The following is a 21,833-nucleotide window of genomic DNA, read 5'->3' on the forward strand; positions in this document are numbered from 1 at the left end:
GATAAGTTCTGCTATTACCTGCTATTAATTAAGTTGACTTAGATAATAACCACTGCTATTACTGGCAACGGTAACATGTAATAGACTTAGTTTTTGGGTACTTGCCAGGTTGTTATGGCCTGGATTGGCCACTGTTGGAAACAGGATGCTCGGCTTGATGGACCCTTGGTCTGACCCAGTTTGACATGTTCTTATGCTTATCTGTAACAGGTGTTCTCCTAGGACAGCAGGATGTTAGTCCTCAGGAATCCCACCTGCTTCCCCATGGAGTTGGGTTCTCCTTACGATTTGTTGTTTTATTTTTTTGCTCGTATTTTCATCTATGTTACAAGACTGAAGAGGGATCTCACGTGGACGTGCGGATAACGGCCTGCTGGGCAAGCTCAGTATGCTGGTCAAAGCTTTTAGTAACTTTGACAAAGGTTTTCCATGTCAGGCTCTATCAGATGATGTCACCCACATGTGAGAACTAACATCTTGCTGTCTTAGGAGAACACCTGTTACAGGTAAGCAACTTCGCTTTCCTGCCTAAGGTGGTAACAGACTTCCATCTTAACCAGTCCACTCCAACATTCTTTCCCAAGCCCCATTCGCACCAAGGTGAACGACCACTGCACAGTTTGGACTGCAAGCGAGCCTTAGCCTTCTATATGGAGCAGACAGAAGCCCATAGACAGTCCACCCAACTTTTTATTTCTTTTGATCGGAATAGGTTGGACGTTGCCTTTGCCAAACAGATGCTATCCAATTGGCTAGCATATTGCATCTCCTTCTGTTATGCCCAGGTAGGACTGTATCTTGGGGGGGTCATGTCAAGGCTCATTCTGTCAAGAGTAATGGCAGTGTCAGTAGCCTATTTGTGAGTACTTCCCATGGAGAAGATCTGCAAGGCTGCGATGTGAAGTTCTTTCCACACATTCATATCTCACTATTGTCTGGATAGGGATGGCTGACACAACTGTAGGTTCAGCCAGTCCGTCTTTCGGAAACTGTTTGAGGTGTAGAACCCAACTCTCCCTGCCTAGGGCCCGTAGTTTGGGTTCAAGCTGTCTCCCCCTTCTGTTACCAAAAGCACTGTTTTTGTTGTGCCTGTTGGCACATGGTTGGGTGACTGTTGGTCTCCTTTTGTGCTGGGGAGCAGCCTGTAGCAAGAGATTCACCCCGTGTGACGACTACTATCTTCCTTGTCCTCAGAGAAAGCAGAGTTGCTTGCCTGTAACAGGTGTTCTCCAAGGATAGCAGGATGTTAGTCCTCACGAAACCCACTTGCCACCCCATGGAGAGAGTTTTCTCCTATTTTTTGTTTTAATTATAAACTTATGTTACAAGATTAGAGAGGAACTCTGCGTGGACACAAGGTATATGCATACTAGAAACTTTGACTTGTTTTCCGCATTGGGGCTCCATCTGATGATGTCACCCGTGTGTGAGGACTAACTTCCTGCTGTCCTCGGAGAACATCTGTTACAGGTAAGCAACTCTGTTTTCCCCACATAAATGACTTTGAAAATTGTCTACCCCTTTCTTTGTCCAATTGCCATTGTTTTCTCTTTGTAGCCCATGATTAAACTGCTTCCTTGTCTGCCAGTGTTGGCCAGTAGCCTTGATCAGAAAGCCAACAGTGGCAGAAATAGAAAAGGAAACTAGCACTGGTAATATATTTGCCTTTATTTGATCTAAGAATTGGGTTAATCTGTATATTTTGGTGACTGTAAACATAACTGAATGATTAACAGGCAACAGTGATTACAAGCTGATTTTCTCAAATGATATGAAAAAGAACAAATTTGTGATCTTCCTAGAACTGTAATAAATACACTGTTAATTAACATGCTTATTTCATTAGTTATCAGTGAGTGAAGGGAGTATAAGGCTCAGTTCTTCTTAAATTCTGCATAATAGCTTTCTTACAACCATCTGCAATTTTTGAAAATTCCCTGTTGAGGGTCTATAGCAGTTATGTAAATTTTTATAAAACACTTCTAGTTGCGTGATCACGTTTTTGAGAATATTGTTTTCCTGGAAGATGAATTATGGTCCATTTTCTGTCTCTTCTACTATCAGAAAATGGACTATAATCCATTTCTCTTCTATTTACAAATTTGTTAACATTGCCCTGCTCCTCCAGTAGCCTTTCTGCAACATGATTTCCCAAATGAGAGAGCCCTTGCTCTCTTTTGAAAGTGTATCCAACTTATATAATTTATAGCAGACCTGTGATGTGTATCTGATGAAGGGCTCTGTGGAGACGTATGAAAAACATATACAATACAGCTACAAATCTCTCTTTGTATTTAAAAATAAGTTTGTCATGCTGGTATATTATCAGATTATTTCCCTTGGGCTGTATGTCAGTGCCACTTAGTAATTCCATCCACTCCTAGCAGACTTTTTCAGAGCTGACTTTTTGGCAAAGATGAATCACTGTTTTAAATGTAATTAATTGTTTAAAATTAAACTGATTTGAAGCTGCAAAGAACTTGATAAAGGTTAGAATCAGAGTTGAAGTGTAGTTACAGAATCTGTTGTTTCTTGTTACCCATAGGGAAAGAAATGTTATAACAGCCAGTGTCAGGCAAGTCTGTTTGTAGATTTTAGCCAGAATATTTCCAAAGCGGACTTATGTGCACAATCATGCAATCAGCAGGGGTATGAGAACCCAGGCAATATACACTTATACGTTTACATCTGTTTGTTAGCAGCTGGAAAGTGTAGGTGTCAATTTATGGGCATACTTTCGAAAATGGAGAGAATGTGTTAAATTGGTTTCTCTGCCCCAACATCGCCTCCTGGAATGCCTCCTCTTAGCCTCCCCAGGGCATTTTTCAAAAGCCCATTTATGTGGAGAAAACCAGATTTTATGCATGTAAATCTCTAATGAAAATGCAGCTCTTATCATTCAATATTTAATAGAAATCCATTGAAGTGTAATGTTATTTCACATTATCATAAGTTTTAATTGACCCTTCCAACAAATCTGCACTTTACACAGATCCTAATCTGAATTGAATCTATGTTAAATTGAATTATATGTGGTGTAAAATAAATATTTCAGTTTAAAATAAATACATAATTTGTTTTTCTTCCTTAAAGAGTCTTCTTAAACCGATTTTTGACAGCCTAAATGTCAGCGAGTTAACTCTTTTTGACTCATCCTAGTTACGCTAATGTGAAGAAGTGCAGCAATGAGGGACGTGCTTTGATGCAGTTAGATTTCCAGCAGTTTTTATTGAAACTGGAAAAGCTGACAGACATTAGACCCATTCCTGATAAGGAATTTGTGGAGACCTACATTAAAGCCTATTACTTGACAGAGAATGACATGGAACGATGGATCAAGGAGCACAGAGTAAGCTTTGAAACTTAATTATTACTGTTTATATATTGTCTTACCCTCTTCTTCATCCTATACTAACCTTGAATTTGTTATTCTTGGAACTGTATTTTTCTTTAGTGATAGGCCCACTCCTGGCAGTACCAAAAACAAAAGCATAAAGTACACTTTCAAAGGTGATGGTGGTGATTTTTTGTTCACTTATATTTGTCTATGTATATTTAATGCACATTATGACAGTAACTTTAAAACAGCCGCGCAGGCGTACATGAATGCACATATCCCGGCTCACAGCAATGGATGCAGCCAATTATATAACATGTGTGCGTATATGCGCGCTTCTTATACAACCGATTGGACGCGCGTAAACGTGTGCACCATTTTATATGGATGCGCATATCTACTGCGTAAGTGGGGGGATTTTAATAAGCACGCATGCCAAAGCAATTACCAGTTAAACCACTTCGTTCCCACTTTGCCCAGGTATAGAATAAGGCTAACTAACCTCTCTTTTACCCTACCTACCCTAACCCTTAAAACCCCACTGACTAGCCTAGTTATATTTGTTTTATAAATTACATGCCATCTATAGCAGAAGTAGTTACGAGGTAGGGAAACACCCATGCCCTGCCCAGACCACACTCCGCCCCTTTTTTGAACCTTTTCTTTTGTACGTGTACCGGGAGATACGCTTCTTAAAATATGTGCGCCGGCCCGAAAAAACGTGCATATCTCCCTGATTTGGCATGTGTAGGCTTTTAAATCTATCTCTAAGCCATTTGTCAGTAGGATTTCTTCCAGGGGTCAGCCCACTGGCTAAGTGGCACTGCTGGGCAGTGTCCTGAAGGAGATTTAACTTGATTCCAGAACTCAGCTTTGTCTTCTTAAGCCAGCCAGGACTAGAGATGCTGCAGAAAACACCCTGCCTAGCTGCAAAGAAATGGTTGTGGCTCCACAGCCCCAGCAGTGTACAAATTGCCAGTACAAAAAGTAATAGAAAGACAAGTAGAATTGCCTAGATATTTAAAAGAGAATATTTTATGACTCCCTGACCTTCACTGTGTTCTGCAGAAGCCTCAGATGTGTGCTTTGCAGTTGTTCTGGAGAGACTGGGAGGGTAGGGCGTAGGTGTTGTAGTGGGGTGGGAGGGAGGGAGTGGATAGGGGTGTAGGAGATTAGTGTGGGATAACCAGAGGGAGTGCTGCCAGAGCACTCTTCAGCTGGCGGAGCCTAGAAATCCCTCCAGCCCCGTTGCTTCCTCCATCGGTGGCTAACCCACTGAAACAGAAACTTTGAAGTAGCTGAAAAATCCAACAAAAAAACAAAACTTCACAACACAATGCTTAAGAGAACCTTATATATGATTATTCCCGGATGTTAAGAATCAGAGGAAAAAAGACCTCAGCACCTCATGCTTGTTCTGCATAGAACATTCAGCATGTAAGAGGTAACTTACAATCATGGGTCTTTAAAAAACCTCCAACCTCCAAGACTTTTATTTAACCAAATATTTTTTTAGTCCATTTTTTTAAATATTTTCTTTAAAACTCGTACGTTGAATTGCAATTATGCATAATATTCTATGTTTGAAAACACTGTTGCTCAAAGTTAAAGATGATATTTCTTTCAAAACTCAATTTCAGAAAATCTTCCGGACACGATAATACTTTAAACTTCTCTGACTGGTGCATTCAGGAATGCTATAGCTGTGCCGGATGTATACTGAATCCATTCATTGTTCTCAGCTGATGTTTCGCCGTGAGGCTGCATCAAGGCAGTTTACTTCTGAACCACGGCATCTAACATCCAATCTGTTTTCTGCTGCGGTCCAAAACCACTAATGGCGATTCAGTGGGTATCTTGGAGGTTGGAGGTTTTTTAAAGACCCATGATTGTAAGTTACCTCTTACATGCTGAATGTTCTATGCAGAACAAGCATGAGGCGCTAAGGTCTTGTTTCCTCCGATTTTTAACATCCGGGAATAATCATATATAAGGTTCTCTTAAGCATTGTGTTGTGAAGTTTTGTTTTTTTGTTGGAATTTTATATGGGTGAAAATGCCATGGGCGCATCTTCAAAATAAATTCAAAAAATCCAGAAAGGGATGGTAACTTTAAAATGGATGTGTATGTTTGGATGTGCAGCCAGATGCGCTTCAATTTTATATCCTCATGCTGGTACGCGCACTTGTTATAAAATAGGCTGAGGGCATGTATGTGTGCCCCTAATTTAAATATATATGCGCATAGCAGGGAAATGTCAGCTTTGAGATGACTAGTTTCACCAGTTCATCTACCAGTTTGCTCAGTCTATAGCTAGGTTATCAAGACCCCTCCCCCCTGATTCTTTAGTCTTCACTCCCCTGAGTATACTCAGACCCATCAAACACTTCATAGATGCCTAGAAATAGTTTTATTCAGATTTGCACCTCATTCATAGCAAAAGTAATTTTTGCGCTGAAATGGTCCTGGACACGCGCCCAGGCACATAACTACATACGCGCATATCTCTTGCCCCCATCCTCCCCCCCCCCCCACCGAATGCCCATGCCCCGCCCACATTCTGCCCCTTTTTTTCTGTGAGATATTTGTGCATCGGTGCTTATGCGTGTATGTAGGTGGCTTATAAAATCAGGTGTACATGTGCTAAATGTACACCCATCTCCTGGTTTTGGCACATTTATGACTTTCAAAGTTCACCTTTAAATGTTTTCAACTTTTCTTAGTGCACAGAAAAACATTTAGAAGTCATAAATTTGGTCAGTACCATTACTTGGTTACAGCACTGCACACTGCAGCACAGGAAACTAGGGTTTGAGTCCTCCTCCTATCCATCTAACCTAAGCACGTTCTAGAGGTGAAATGCTTGGACTCTGGATGAGTAGAAAATGCAGCTCCTGATACAGGAGAGAGACCTACAGCAACAGCAAGTGTATAATGTGATAGAGTAGTTGAAACATGGAGATCCATCAGCAGTCACATGCAGGCAAGCTAACGGGTACAGCTTTACACGGTAGAAATAGCATGCCAGCCAGTGTGATATACAAGCAATGAGGTTAATTTTGAAGGTAAAAGTGCTTTACCAGAGTGGAAATGGCTTGTTATAAAATCGTCTGCCCGATATATGGGAAAACATACGCATGTTTGTCCTCTATGTCTGTAAATTTATCTGGTCTGAGTGCAGGCATTTTGGGGGCCAGAGTTGAGGCAAGATTTGGACTTACATACATACTTTTCCCATTTTTAAAACTAATGCATCAGTTTTATAACAAACGCGTGTATATGCGCACATTTTAAAAAATCTGCGCATACATGTGCACACAATTTTATATTGATGCGCACATGTGCATGCAAATGCAGTCTCGAGCGTGTAAATGGGGGGAATGTTAGTAGGTACGCGCGGTGACACAATAGGCCTTTTCCCCAGTTCTTCCTAAACCCCTTAGCTAACTTGCTTCCCTTTTACCTCGGTTTTTTTTGTAACACGACTTACACGCCATCCATAGCAGAAGTAAAATTACACGGTAAGGGTCCCTGGTGCGCACTTGTGCGCATAACTACTTATGTGCTAACTTCCTGGTGTAGACCTAGACCGCCCATGTCCTGCCTATGCCATGAGGAACAAAACAGAGTAGCCGAAGGTCCTTCGAAAATGCTTTATTGATTGCCCGACTCTAGGCCTGAGTTTCGCCCATTAGAGGGCTGCTTCAGGGGCTGAACAGGCTTAAAAATGGCATATTCTTAAGTTGACTCAAACAGTTGGATTGCATCACAGGCTTATCTTACAAGTTTATTCTGTGCATTGATGCAAACAAATGTTGTGTATCCATCCATCAATCGGGAAACGCACTCGATTGTAATTAAGAGCAGTTTAAAATTCAATATGCATCTGAAATCGCACAAGAATCAAAAGGGATTCTTTTGCGATGGATACACAACATTTGTTTGCATCAGTGCACAGAATAAACTTGTAAGATAAGCCTGTGATGCAATCCAACTGTTTGAGTCAACTTAAGAATATGCCATTTTTAAGCCTGTTCAGCCCCTGAAGCAGCCCTCTAATGGGCGAAACTCAGGCCTAGAGTCGGGCAATCAATAAAGCATTTTCGAAGGACCTTCGGCTACTCTTTGTTTTGTTCCTCACGGCTTTCCTAGACCGACTTCCTCTCTGTTTTTTGGGCCCTGCCTATGCCATGTACAGACCATGCCCATACCCCACCCTTTTTGGTGAGAAAATTTTATGTGCATATCCGTGTGGGTTTTAAAATTCATGTGGCATGTGCCAGGCCGAGTCAAGCGCATATCTCCTGGCTTTGGCGCGCGGAGGACTTTTAAAATCGATCAGTAAATCAGCTTTTGATGAAACATTTCTGCATGGTATAAAGTGCACAGAACAGGTATTACAGCTAGCCTGCACATATAGTGGCCAACAACAATATGAAAGCCATTTTGGGCACGGTAATCACCCTTTAAGACTCAGCAAAGATACAGGCTACCTTATACAGTCTTACTGGATGCTGTGGTTTGCCACTCACATCTGTAAGACACAATGCTATCCTTCATGCGTTTCTTTTGTTGTTGCCACAGAAAATTCAGTGTGTGAACCTCCTGCCTTTAAATGTCCTGTCAGACATAGCCTAACTCTGATTGGAAGATGTCAGGTTGCTGCCTGGTCATACTGTGTTATGTATCACCGATAGTTATGTGGTGGCGCAGTAGGCCCATATACACGTACCCTGAACATAGCCACATTCTTCACCCTTAATCTATACCTACTATGTGTTATGCTGCAGCTGTGATCTGCGAGCCATGTTAAAGCACATAGGCAGAGCATTCCTGTCCCAAATAGTTTGGATACAGTTGTGTTACCAAAATCACTGCACAGATTTCCATGCTTTCATGGTTGCATGCTGTTGGTGATGCGCAGGCGTGTGATGACGTCTGTGGAATGCTGAACAGGTAAAATGCTGTAGCCTCAGCAGTAAGTGGTGTCACAGACTTCTGATGTTAGTTCTGATCAGGCCAGGTATGTTCCTACACAGTCCATGTAGTCTTCTGTGTATTACATTCTGGGTTGTCCAAGTCTGCTGAGCTGAACCGGTTATGAGCCTACATGCTGCCTCCATAGTAAACGCCACACAGTGCAGAAATTATAGGCCTAATGCTCCCACACATCTCATGTGCTTGCCATGATAGGTGATGGGCTTTGTGTTGCTAGCTTGACAGACACCCATTTTGTGCCACCATGTCAGAACATCACACTAAGTAGGGGTGATATATGCCTCTGACTGAAGCTTTTCCTGAGGGCAGCTATAGATAATGTATGGATAGGAAGGACTTGCACAGCTTCATTAGCAGTTATGCACACCCCTGTGTTGTTTAATGACAAACATTGCAGGAATATGGGCCTTCCATCTGTAGGGGCATGCAGTCCATACTGCTAACATAAGTGAGTGTGTAACTCGGTGACTGATTGCTGCGTGTGGTTTGCTCAATGGTTGTGTGTGGGTGGTGTGGATTTGGAGGCTGCTCTCTTGGCCCTGCAATCCAATACCCCTTAGGCAGTATGTTTCCTAAAGTGAGCACAGACAGCTTTGACACAGCACTGATTGATTGCCTTCTGGAGAAGTGTGCCTCTCACAGGCCAACATATGGACAACTGTAGGAATGGTCATTCTCCCCAAGTATACTCTCAGTTTATCTGTAGTCTTCACACAGGGGCAGAGTTGTGCAGGTGGGCATGGTGAAACATCAAATATGTTGTACAACTTGAATATTAGACTTAACATTTGCCTGATGTTCTCAGCTTGACCTCCCCCCCACACTGATGTTTTAGCAACAACTAATCGGAGTAGGTCAAATAGTGCAGTTATTATGGGGTGGTGCTGCCTACCCACACCTAGCACTGGCCCAGGGGCTTGCAAATTAATGGAGGGAGGTAGTGCTGGTTAAGAAACTGGCCAGTGAATGTCTGAATGATGTGATGCATTGAACAGGCAGTGTAAAGGAGCAGGTAATGCTATTTCTTTAGGGCTGATTCAGATGAGTACATTGCATCATCCTATTTTACACTCTGCATGTACTGAGAAACCTGATGCATGGGTTTGTGTGTCTGTGGGGGTGTGGTTGTTGCTTTGCTCACCATATGCCACAGGTGTTATGGCATTCCTATTACATAGTCCTGTTTTGCTCTCAGTTTTCTCGTTTGCCACCTCTCCATTGCTCGTATCATGCACAGGTGATGTAGAGGTTGCCACACCAGCCCTCATTTTATTTTATTTTTTTTAATTTTTAATTTTGCAAATTTCAAACTTGAATACAATTCAAATAGAAATAATCAAAAATCAGGAGTACATATCACATCATTACATATATTGTCCCTAAAAGGGAACATATATTATCCCTAAAAGGGAACAAATATTATAACCATAACAACATTACAAATTATAAATATCTGTATCTCCCTGTTACAAAACAATATGGGAGAGGATCCTTCTTTAGAGCAAAATATACCAAATAATTCAAATTCAAACAATTGGGAGATTATGGAGTACACTTCCTTTTCCTTACAACTAAGAAGAAGATGTAACTAGCTCAGTTCCAAGGTTCCGACGAATCTCTAAGTATTTCTCTAACTGTTCAGGTTCATAATAAATAAATCTTGTTCCATCAATTTTCATTATACATTTGCAAGGAAATCTAATATTTAACTGTATTCCAAAATTCTAGCCTGGTTAGCCAACACTAGAAATTTCTTACATCTTAACTGAGTCTCCTTAGAGACATCAGGATAAACCCATAGTTTTTGCCCCAAATATAAAGAAGAGCTTTTACTTAAAAATAACTTTAATACCTTATTTCTGTCTTCTGAAAATTTAAATTTCACCAATAAAGTTCCTTGCATTTCAACTTGGGAGCTATAAGATGTGTCTATCAATTCTGTGACATTCAATGAGGTTCCATCTTCTTGTAAATTTTCATTTTGTTGTTCATTTTTCCTCAATAAAAAATATGCCTTCAATACCACTGGTATTGAAGGCGTTAATAACAATATTTCTTGAAAGTAGTTTTTTAACTGTTCCTTTGGAGAGATAATTTTGCACTTGGGAAAGTTTAATATCCTTAAGTTATTATATCGTATGGAATTTTCTATACTCAAGTATAGTTTCTCCTTTAATTATTGAAGACTGCATACTTTTTATCTGTTTTATTTCTTCTTCCACTTTACTCTAATTCACAGTATGTTGATTTATTTCTGGTGTTAGATTATATAGAGCAGTTTGCATTTCTTTATATTTGTAGACAAATTTACTATAGCATTTTGCATCGACCTTATCGCCTGCCATATTAAATCCATAGTAACAACCTTTGGTTTTTCACTTGGCTCAAAAGGTAACAAAGTTAATGCATGAGAAAGAGATATACCTTGAGTATCTTGGTTCCTTTGGGACTGGGCTTTCTTCACAACTGTTCTGGCTTCAATCTCGCCAGAACCGACTCATTTGCCGAAACCTCTTTCTACTTGTGGGGAGGAGATGAAGGGGCCTCCCGCCCTCTCTAACGCCATTGCTGTTCCAGCTGCTCCCTCCCCGATAGGGCTTACTTCAAACGACGCCATCTATCCTCGCTGTAAGTCTGGGTCTGCAGCTATCTCAGCATAACTTGGTGGAGTAGGAGTTGTAGGAGCCCCGGGACTTAGAGTAGTATCTCCCTGGACCAATGGCACTTGCTCTCCGTCCCTTTGCTCAGCGGGATTCTCCCGGGCTGTAACCTCCGTCTGTGATTGGAAGCCCATCAGCGTTGTTTGAATTAGCACGGGTTTTACTGGGGTCAAGGCACCCTCTCTTACACTGTCTTTACGCTTGGTATGTGGCATCTTCCAAGGCCAACAATAGGAAAAGGTACCAAAAAATCGCAATGCTAACCAGAGATTCACATACCCTCGTCTCCCAAGATCGCCATCTTGGATCCGCCCCCCCCCCCCCCTCCCTCTTCTTCTTTCTAACCGGGGCTCGGGCAAGGAAGTTGTATGGCCCTGAGGACCCGCTTACCGTCCTCCAGCCCTCATTTTTTTAACACTCAGTCTGTGCTGTGTACACAGTGGAACAATAGGTCTAGCGTCTTTCATCCATATGAAGGACAGTACCTTATGTATGCAAAAGTTGATATGCTGTGCCTATATCTGTCTACAAAGGGAAGGGACACCATTTCCGAAACACTGTACAAGCTTTATTTCTACAGTAACCAAACGTTGACTTCCAGTACGCTGTGTAGTTGGTGACTCTTGGAATAATGTGTCAGCTACTGTGTGTCAAGTAAGGAGGAGGAGTGAGTGAGTGAGTAGTGTGTGGTACACGATCTGCACAGGTGCATAGCTCAGGATATAGAGGGATCCTGCTGGTGCTGCTTACCATAAGAACATAAGAACATAAGAAAATGCCATACTGGGTCAGACCAAGGGTCCATCAAGCCCAGCATCCTGTTTCCAACAGTGGCCAATCCAGGCCATAAGAACCTGGCAAGTACCCAAAAGCTAAGTCTATTCCATGTTACCATTGCTAATGGCAGTGGCTATTCTCTAAGTGAACTTAATAGCAGGTAATGGACTTCTCCTCCAAGAACTTATCCAATCCTTTTTTAAACACAGCTATACTAACTGCACTAACCACATCCTCTGGCAACAAATTCCAGAGTTTAATTGTGCGTTGAGTAAAAAAGAACTTTCTCCGATTTTTTTTAAATGTGCCCCATGCTAACTTCATGGAGTGCCCCCTAGTCTTTCTACTATCCAAAAGAGTAAATAACCGATTCACATCTACCCATTCTAGACCTCTCATGGTTTTAAACACCTCTATCATATCCCCCCTCAGCCGTCTCTTCTCCAAGCTGAAAAGTCCTAACCTCTTTAGTCTTTCCTCATAGGGGAGTTGTTCCATTCCCCTTATCATTTTGGTAGCCCTTCTCTGTACCTTCTCCATCGCAATTATATCTTTTTTGAGATGCAGCGACCAGAATTGTACACAGTATTCAAGGTGCAGTCTCACCATGGAACGATACAGAAGCATTATGACATTTTCCGTTTTATTCATCATTCCCTTTCTAATAATTCCCAACATTCTGTTTGCTTTTTTGACTGCCGCAGCACACTGTACTGACGATTTCAATGTGTTATCCACTATGACACCTAGATCTCTTTCTTGGGTTGTAGCACCTAATATGGAACCCAACATTGTGTAATTATAGCATGGGTTATTTTTCCTTATATGCATCACCTTGCACTTATCCACATTAAATTTCATCTGCCATTTGGATGCCCAATTTTCCAGGCAGACTTCCAGATACTACCATTCCTGTAGTGGCCTGCCTTTGGGATCTGTATGCTACCTGTAAGGCATCCTTACCTTACATGTATTATACAGACCTCCAAGCCATGGAAGTACCTGGGTGGGAGCCACTGTGGTTCTGAGCCTTGCCCCCAGCTCCAGCAGTATCCCTCTAGGCCGTCTGGTGGTTGTCTGTGGACATTGTAGAGCAGATGGTAGTCCCTTGCTACTGATCCCTACTTGTGACGCAGCAGCTGACAGAGCGTAGCAAGACTTAGCAAGTACCCATTGTATTAGGTTTACAGTGAAAGCTACAAATGTTTCTGGTCCTGGGGATGATGGATCCACATGCTGCCATGGGGTGCTAGCTTATGGTACATGCGGCTCTGAAGGGTGCAGGTCAAGGTTGCCTTCCTCCATTAATGTGAACAGATTGAGGGATACCTGAAGTGGGCTTGTTGAGGTCAGCTTGTTGAGGTCAACTTCCCTGTCACACAAGCTTACTCGTAATTGCCTTCCTCCCCTTTTAATCCTATGTTACTCTGACTTAGATATTTGAACACTAAGTTAATCTAACTTATGACCTTCTTTCTTATTTAATCTTATGTATTTAAGCATTGCTTGATCCCAAACTTATTGTATACTCTTCAGTTCTAAGTCTTCAATGTACCCCAGTTCTATTCGCCTCTATGTTATTGTCCCCTTGCCATGTTCAACTTTATATGGATTGTTCATTGTTCTCTGTAAAGCTCGTTAGCTGAATTTTTTGTTTTCTGTGAACCGATGAGATGTTCCCAATGTTCATCGGTATATAAAAGCTTCCAAATAAATAAAATAAATAAATAAATAGCAACAGCAATGGCTGTGAATCCTGTTTTACAGGATGCTACTCCTCCTCACTACACTTTCCGCATTCATCAGTAAGGGCCTCTGGAGTACTGTGAGTGGGTGGATGCTCCCAGGGGCATCCCAGCTCAGCCTGGGAGCTTCCCAGTTGGGTCCTGGGCATGCCTGGCCCAGGAGCTTGGCGCGCGAGAGCTGTGTTAACAAAAGAGAAGAAACAAAAAAGAAGATGTAAATACATATGCCAGCATGTATTCCTTATTTTATGGCATCAGAGGTCCACTTAGCTTTTCTGCATAGTGATCATTTTATGCCAAATGATGTGTGCCCCCCCCCCTTGCAGCCTGCCCATTTATGGGTGAGGTGAACTTACCTGCTGCAGCTCGCATCGTGTCCAGCTGCTCAGCCATGCCCTCCAACACATCTGGTCCCAGCCTCTCCATCAGTCACTCCTCCATCTGAGTCAGCTGGATTGGACAGGGCACTCCTCTTCCAGCCAAGTTGGTACTTGACTCTCGCCACCACCTTGGCCTTCAGCTGGGCCTTAATGTCCCTGTATCGGTGGGCAACCTGCTTCCCACTTCTTTCCACGCCGCCCTGCCTGCTGATGGATTGCGCCAGATTGTGCCATGTCTGCCCCTTCTCTGCCTTAGACGTCATGGCCACCCAGTTGCCAAACAGCTGAGGATAGTTTTGCAGGACCCCTGCAATCACCAGGTCGTTCTCCTGCATGCTGAACTTTATGGCCCTTAGATGAGCTAGCTGTCTGAAGGGGGTGCCACTTTCTCTTCCAGAGAGGTGTCCTCCCTTTCTTCACTCTCCATACCACTCTCTTCCTCCCCCCCCCCCCCCCCCCCCCCGCATCTGCCCTGCCAACTCCTTTCCCTTTTCCTTGCCCCCTCTCTGTCTAACCTTTCTCTGCCCGACTCTTCACCAGAACTTACCTGACTAGACCCTTCCCCCTCCCGCACCCTCCTATCCCTTCCATGCTGCCTCTCTCTACTCCTACTCCGACTCTTTCCCCTGCCACTCCTGCCTGCATCCCATCTCTCCCTCTCCGCCCCCTCCCCTCCTATCCTATCTCCTCTTCTCTCCTTTCTCCCCAGCCCTCTCATGCTCCATCCTCTCCACAACCTCCAAGCACACCACCTCCACACATCTCTTCAACCTCAGCACACACACCCATCACACACACACTCACCTCCTCAGTACCTCCACTCCTCAACACCTATCCATCCTCCTCACCACCTCCACTCCTCCTCGCCACATCCACACAAAAAGCAGACTGACAAATTGGACTAACAAACAAAAACGTTCACTCCGACAAAGATGACAAAAGTAAAGGGAAACAGAGGACAACAGCAAACAAGACACCACAATCAGTAATCACTATAAATCTCTTAGAACCCACCAACAGCACATACCTCCTCTAACCAAACTCCTGACCCATCCTCAAAGAGGCATGTGCAGGAAGCCAGTATTTATATTGTAGCAAAAAAAAACAAAACACGCTGCGCGATGACGCAACATGCTGTATGACAACGCAACACTGCATGCAAAGCCGCAGCGCCATGTGCAATAACTCAGTGCCGCGTGCGATATTTACTTATGCAATGCTGAGGCCGACAATTTAAATACATATGCCCCTTTTCTTTATCAAATGCATTATTGGCGCAATAACCATAGCATTTTGATGAATCTAGGTCCAAGTTTGCATCTGAGGGTGAAGTGACTTGCCCAAAGTCACAAGAAGTGATGGTGGGATTTTTAACCCTGGTTCACAGCCTATTGCCCTTACCACTAAGCTACTCCTCCACTTACATTTTCAAACAGGCATTTATTTATTTACTCATTTATATGCCACTGATACTGAGGCCCACAGCAGCTCACAAAATGAACATTCACAGTGAGATACATTAGCAAAGTGACACAGTCAATATCCATTATCAAACAGCATTACATAAGAAAGGAACATTTTCAGTCATCAGGTCACTATATTTTATAGCTTGTTCCATAACTCCCTGCTCCACTCCTACCTGACAAAACTGCAGCATAGCTTTGAAAAATAATTTACTTATACAATTTCTGGTAGTGTAGTAGAGTTCTTTACATGTGACATCAGAATTGTGCAAGTTCTAGTGAAGGTAAGCAGAATATAAGAGCATAAATAGTGTCATGCTTTGTCAGACCAGTGGACCATCATGAACATCATGCAGTATCTGACAAAGGCCAATTCAGTTCTTCCCAGAAGATCCTGATGTGGAGATCCATTCCCTGTTGTTCACTCCCAGAAACAAGGGATAGTGAACGCCACATCTACCTAATAATTGTTAATTTCCCTATCTTCCAGAAACTTGTCCAAACCATTTTTAAACCCAGCTTTATGACTTCCTTGACCACAACAAATAGTGCAGGTTTAAATGTTGACAGAAAAAAATACTTTATAATATTAGTTTAAATCTGCTACGGTTAATTTCATCAACTGTTCCCTAGCCTTAGTATAGTTTCAAAGAGAAAATTAACTTCTTCCATACGACTCATGATTTTATAAACCTCTATCATATTCCCTCTCAGTAGCCTCTTTTCTAAACAGAAGAGTCCTAACCTATTGAGCCTTTCTTTATAAGAGTGTCACTCCATCCTTTTTACCATTTATATTGCCTTTCTCTTTGCATTTTCTAGTTCTGCCATATTTCCCAATTTATATCACCTATTGTCTAGTGCCTACAATAAAGCAAAAATTATTATGAGCACTATAGGTTAATATTTCTGAACCAATCACGATATAATCCAAAAGTTTACCTCTGTAATGTTCAGATTTTATTTAACAAATTGACGTATTGTCTTGGCTGTGGAGGATGTAAATCACTATTTTTGGATCTATATTTGCCTAACCCTCTGCAGAGGAATAATGTCAGTTCTATGACTAGTTCTCAGTAGATATGCAAAGATATTGATAGAAGCATCCTACATGAATAAGCAAATACAATAAGACCAGAGAAAAAAATGGTAGCCTGCCACAGCCAGCCAGCACTAGGGTTCCCGCTGTACCGAATATAGAGTGTACTATTGCAATCCAGAGAAAACTATGAACTAAGACGGTATCAGCAGTAAACTGAGTAGGTATGAAATTCCCCAAATTGCAGTACCTAAATAGCTCATTTTTGCACAGTGATTTTAATCAGCAGAGCAACATGTAAGCACGGGACGCTGTGCATATCGATACTGTGTACTGGTTCTGAAAAGTCTATGATCCTTGAAATTGCTGCTTCCTGACTATGTGTATTTTTACTTTTACAAAAAGCAGATACATGATGTGACTTTGAACACCTGGTTGGTATTAATGTAGTTAAACATGAATAGTTTGGTAGGGTTGTATATGTATCTACACACAGGGATGGTAATTTTGAAACCAGGGCACGGGCATACATGTACATGCGTATGCCGGTTCGTGCCAAAGGTCATGGCCATTTTATAACATTCACGCGTATATGCGCGCATGGTATAAAATAGGCTGAATGCACATTCATGTGCGCACAATTTTATCTGGACGTGCACATGTGCGTGCAAATGCCGCCTCTACTGTGTAAGTGGGGCAATTTGATAAGGGTTTGTTTCCAGTTCGCCCAGTTAAGACATAGGACTTCCCAACCTCCCCTAGTTTGTTGTCTCCCTTTCCCCTGTTAGCCCCAACCCTTAAAACCCCATTGACTAGCCTAGATTTTTTTATTCTATTACTTACCTGCCATCCACCCGCGAGGTTGTGCTTGTGAATATGTGTGCACACATTTCATGTTAAAGTCCCAGAGCACCCACGTCCCGCCCTTACCATGCCCATGCCCCACCCCTTTTTTTGGGCTTTCTCACTTGTGCGCATACTGGGAGAGATACACATGTATACTGGCAGCTTTTAAAATCCGCTTGGCGTGCACTGGCAGGACATACGTATATCCTTGTTTTGGCAAGCGTCGGGCTTTTAAAATTCACCCCACACTGTACTTCTTGGTTAGCTGCTTATTTTCAAGAACGTTAGTCAGCTGGTCATAACTTTTTCACTTTGTCTAGATCAGTAGGTAGCATTTCCTTTTATCGTTATAAACTAATTGTGTTTCTCTTGGCCAGGAGTATTCCACCAAGCAACTAACAAATCTGGTGAATGTTTGCCTGGGATCGCATATCAACAAGAAGGCAAGGCAGAAGTTACTTGCTGCTATTGATGACATAGACAGGCCTAAAAGATAATCTGAAAACAGCAGCCCGGTTTCCTTCGGTGACCAAAAATTCAAATGAATCTCTTAAGGACTGCTGCCAGCTTCCTATTAAAGAAATATATTTTAAAACACAATGTATATGTGATTTCTCATTGAAGTAAGGGGCAAAGTCATTCTCTTTCTTTGAGATATCATATAAATATCTTTTTTTTTTTTTTTTTGCTTTTTCTTTGTTACTTATTTACTAAAGGATGTTGTTACAACATACCATTGCTATATGTATATTATACAAGAGAATATTCTGTTGATGATTCCATGAATGGGGTTTCTGTCAAAGAAGCACTATGTTTTAAATATGTAGATGGACTTTTTGCTTAGAAAATGAATAGTGGTCTCTCTTCCTTGTTCTGTAGCTTGTGCTTTTCGGACATATGGTGTATAATATTATGGAAAATGTCTTCTAATTATGTACTTCCCACACATGAAGAAAGTGTGCCTGTCCCTAAAATGAAACCCATTTCTGCTTTGTATCTAATTGTAAATGTCAAAGGTTTGTTTGAAAATGAATTTAGAACAATAATTAACAGAAAATTAGACTAAGTAATACACTAATGATAAAACACTGGGTAAGAATGACTCAGTATAATCTATGGAAAAAATAAATTAAAGACTTGTTTGGTTCATTGTGAAATTTGTTAACATATGCAGGTTGTTAACATTTAGTATTGCAAACACTCTGATGTACCAAACTACATGGAACTGTCTGATGACTAAAGAGGGAATCATGCAAAGTCAGCTACTACAAGGCCAGTGCCTAGTAAAAAGTAATCATTTGTACCCAAATTTTATTTTTAAAACTTCTAATTCACATTCCATTTAAAACATTTCAAAAAATAGTACATCCTTATATAGAAATCGTATAGACTTTGGGGAAAATCCTTCATATGGTAAAACAGATGCTAATTTCTGGAATTGCTACATCTGCTATTGGGACCTGGCCATTACTGATGTAGCTCCACCCTTTTGATATGCTATTTTTCTGGATCTTTTTTAAACTGTTATTGAACTATTTTTTAAATTGTTTTATATGGAGTCTGAGTTTGAAACTTTGTGAATAAATTTTGGGGGCATTTTTATGTTTCTGCCTTCAGTCATCAGACAATGGTTGCTGCCTCTCTTCAGCCACGCAATCAATTCACTGCTGCAGTGTGTGACTCTCACATTCTTTTCTTCCGGGCCAGCTCCTTCCAGCTGTGATGGTTGGGCATCCATCCTGCCTACGTGGGCCCACAACACATTTCTTGTTCCAGTCTCCAAGGGCTGGAAGAAGGGAGGTCCAATCGCCTAGACCCTGAAGCTGCCACCAGTGTCGGGAGTCAGGACAATTTTTTTTCACAATTATGAGCAGGTCTGGTGGAAGCAATAAGTGGCTGCTGGACTACCCCCAAACATATAGTGCCCTAGACAATCACCTAGTTTGCCTAGTGCTTCACTGGGGATGAGACAACTCCATATAGTTTGATACATTTATGTGGAGAGGCAACTTCATCAGTGCAAAAGAGAATGTTGAGAATGTTTAGACATATTTAATGGTAACGGTATGTATATGTTGGAGGTTCCCGTTTGACTCATTGTGAAGCTTATTGCTTTATTTTTTCCATGATCCCTGTTTTTGTGCATTTGTTGAACATTTGGGGTATATGGTTGCTTCTGTTTTGAGGTCTAATTTCAGTATAATGTATGACATGTAAAAGAATGAGACAATGCTTTTTATCATTATGCTAACTTTAGTTCTCTAAATATTAATAATAGATGCAGGTGTTTCTGAAAAGCTCTGAGATTTCAGAATAGGGAGAATTGTATTGAGCTGCTTGAACAACAGCCTTAAATGCATCATGTAGTCAGTGTATTTCAGAATGAAAACATCACTAATATTTGAATGCCAAGGAATCTAATAAATAGAATGTCCAAAATGAAGAGGGAGTCATACTTCATACACCAGTGCACTTTTTAAAAGATATTTGTTCATAGCCTGAAAATAAAGTGCAGCAATAAAGGAATTAAATGTATGCATAATTTAGAATTTTTAAAGTATAATAGAAATTAAAAATGGGAGAATGGTAATAATTTCTTTGGGGTGTTGCATACACTTCATTTATGTCTTGCAATATATGGAATGTTAGAAAAATATATATAAAATAGACCCCTGTCTGTCTGAGAGCAAAATAACTCTACAAAAAAAAGAAATGGAAAACCACTACATTTGGCTCACTGGAAAAAAAGGGGGGAGTTCAAAAACTAGTTCAGAAACATTGGGCCAGTATTTTTGGAGAACTAACCCTTCCAATAAATCCTCATTGCTCTTCTGTGATAGGTAGAGGGTATAAAATGTTGACAGACAATGAAAAAAACTGAAGCAGCTGGTGAATGATGGCATCATTAAAGCCACCTTCCCAGACAACATCACATATCACCGCTTCCATACACACACACATCCTGACTGCATGAACATCACATACACAAACACTACACCATACCACCATTCACCCTCTCACAACCTCCCACTTCAGTACCACATGTAGCCACACACACACACACACCCTCACACACCCCACACATATACTCAAGATGCCTCCCAAACGCAAACTGCCCCTTATACATTACAGCCCGCTCACACCCTCCCCATACATATTTCCATATACACATACATACCCCTCAACACACCACACAGACATATTGCACACCATCTCACATACATCCACATATACCTCCAAGACAAACCACACACTTACCAAATCATAGTGAACCTGGAAGATGTAGTAGGCCAGATTGACAAACTAAAGAGAAGCAAATCACCTGGACCAGATGGTATATCCCTCAGGGTTCTGAAAGAACTAAAAAAATGAAATTTCAGATCTATAAGTAAAAATGTATAACCCATCATTAAAATCATCCATTCTACCTGAAGACTGAAGGGTAGCTAATGTAACCCCAATATTTAAAAAGAGATTCAAGGGTGATCCAGGAAACTATAGACTGGTGAGCCTGACTTCAGTTCCAGGAAAAATAGTGGAAAGTATTCTAAAGAACAAAATCACATAACATTTAGAAAGACATGGTTTAATGGAACACAGTCAGTATGGAATTACCCAAATTAAGTCTTGCCTCACAAATCTGCTACATTTTTTTCTTTTGAAGGGGTTAATTGACCTGTGGATAAAAATGAACCAATAAATGTGTATTTGGATTTTCAGAAGGCTTTTGTCCATGTGGCAGATATAATATAATGTGGACAAGTGCAAGGTGATGCATATAGGGAAAAGTAACCCATGCTTCCATATTAAGAATTACCATCTTGGAAAAAGATCTAGGCATCATTATGGATAATACATTAAAATTGACAGCTCAGATTGCAGTGGCAGTCAAAAAAGCAAAAAATGTTAGGAATTATTTGGAAAGCAATGGTGAATAACACGTCCTATTTCCTCTGTAATGCTCCATGATGAGACCACATCTTGAGTACTGTCTGCCATTCTGGTCTCCGCATTTCAAAAATCATATAGTTGCACTAGAGAAGATACAGAGAATGGTGACCAAAATAATAAAGGGGATGGAACAGCTGCCCTGTGAGGAAAGGCTGAAGAGATTAGGGCTGTTCAGCTTGGAGAAGAGACAACTGAGGGGGAAAATAAGAGGTCTATAAAATCATAAGAGGACTAGAACAGGTAAATATGAATCGGTTGTTTACTCTTTCAGATAATAGAAGGACTAGGTGGCATTTCATAAAACAAATCAGAGAAATTCTTGTTCACTCGGGCAGATTTTCAAAGCCTACGCGCGCCGGGCCTATTTTCTTTTCAAAAGGCCCGGCGCGCGCGCCCTGATGGGTTTCCCCGTTCCCTCCAAGGACGCTCCGATTTCGGAGCGTCCTCGGAGGGAACGGGGAAACCCATCAGGGCTCCCCTAGGGCTCGGCACACGCAAGGTGCACTAATGTGCACCCCCGTGTACGCACCGACCCTGGATTTTATAACATGCACGCGGCTGCACGCGCATGTAATAAAATCGGGCGTAGATTTATGTGCGCACAAATCTACGCCAGCACCTAGCTATTAAAATCCGG

The 21,833-nt window shown here is 41.5% G+C and overlaps 1 protein-coding gene across 1 annotated transcript in view; it reads left to right on the forward strand.

The window, feature by feature from the left end:
* The window catches only part of VPS50 (VPS50 subunit of EARP/GARPII complex), a 620,793-nt gene extending 601,105 nt beyond the window's left edge, over positions 1-19,688 (forward strand). Inside the window, 2 exon segments of the mRNA XM_029588894.1 lie at positions 3,160-3,349; positions 17,623-19,688. Of these exon segments, the coding sequence (XP_029444754.1) occupies positions 3,160-3,349; positions 17,623-17,742 (310 nt within the window). The 3' untranslated portion in view covers positions 17,743-19,688.
* The last annotated feature ends 2,145 nt before the right edge of the window (positions 19,689-21,833 follow it).

The sequence above is a fragment of the Rhinatrema bivittatum genome, chromosome 2, assembly GCF_901001135.1.
Source record: "Rhinatrema bivittatum chromosome 2, aRhiBiv1.1, whole genome shotgun sequence".
Classification (NCBI taxonomy): domain Eukaryota; kingdom Metazoa; phylum Chordata; class Amphibia; order Gymnophiona; family Rhinatrematidae; genus Rhinatrema; species Rhinatrema bivittatum.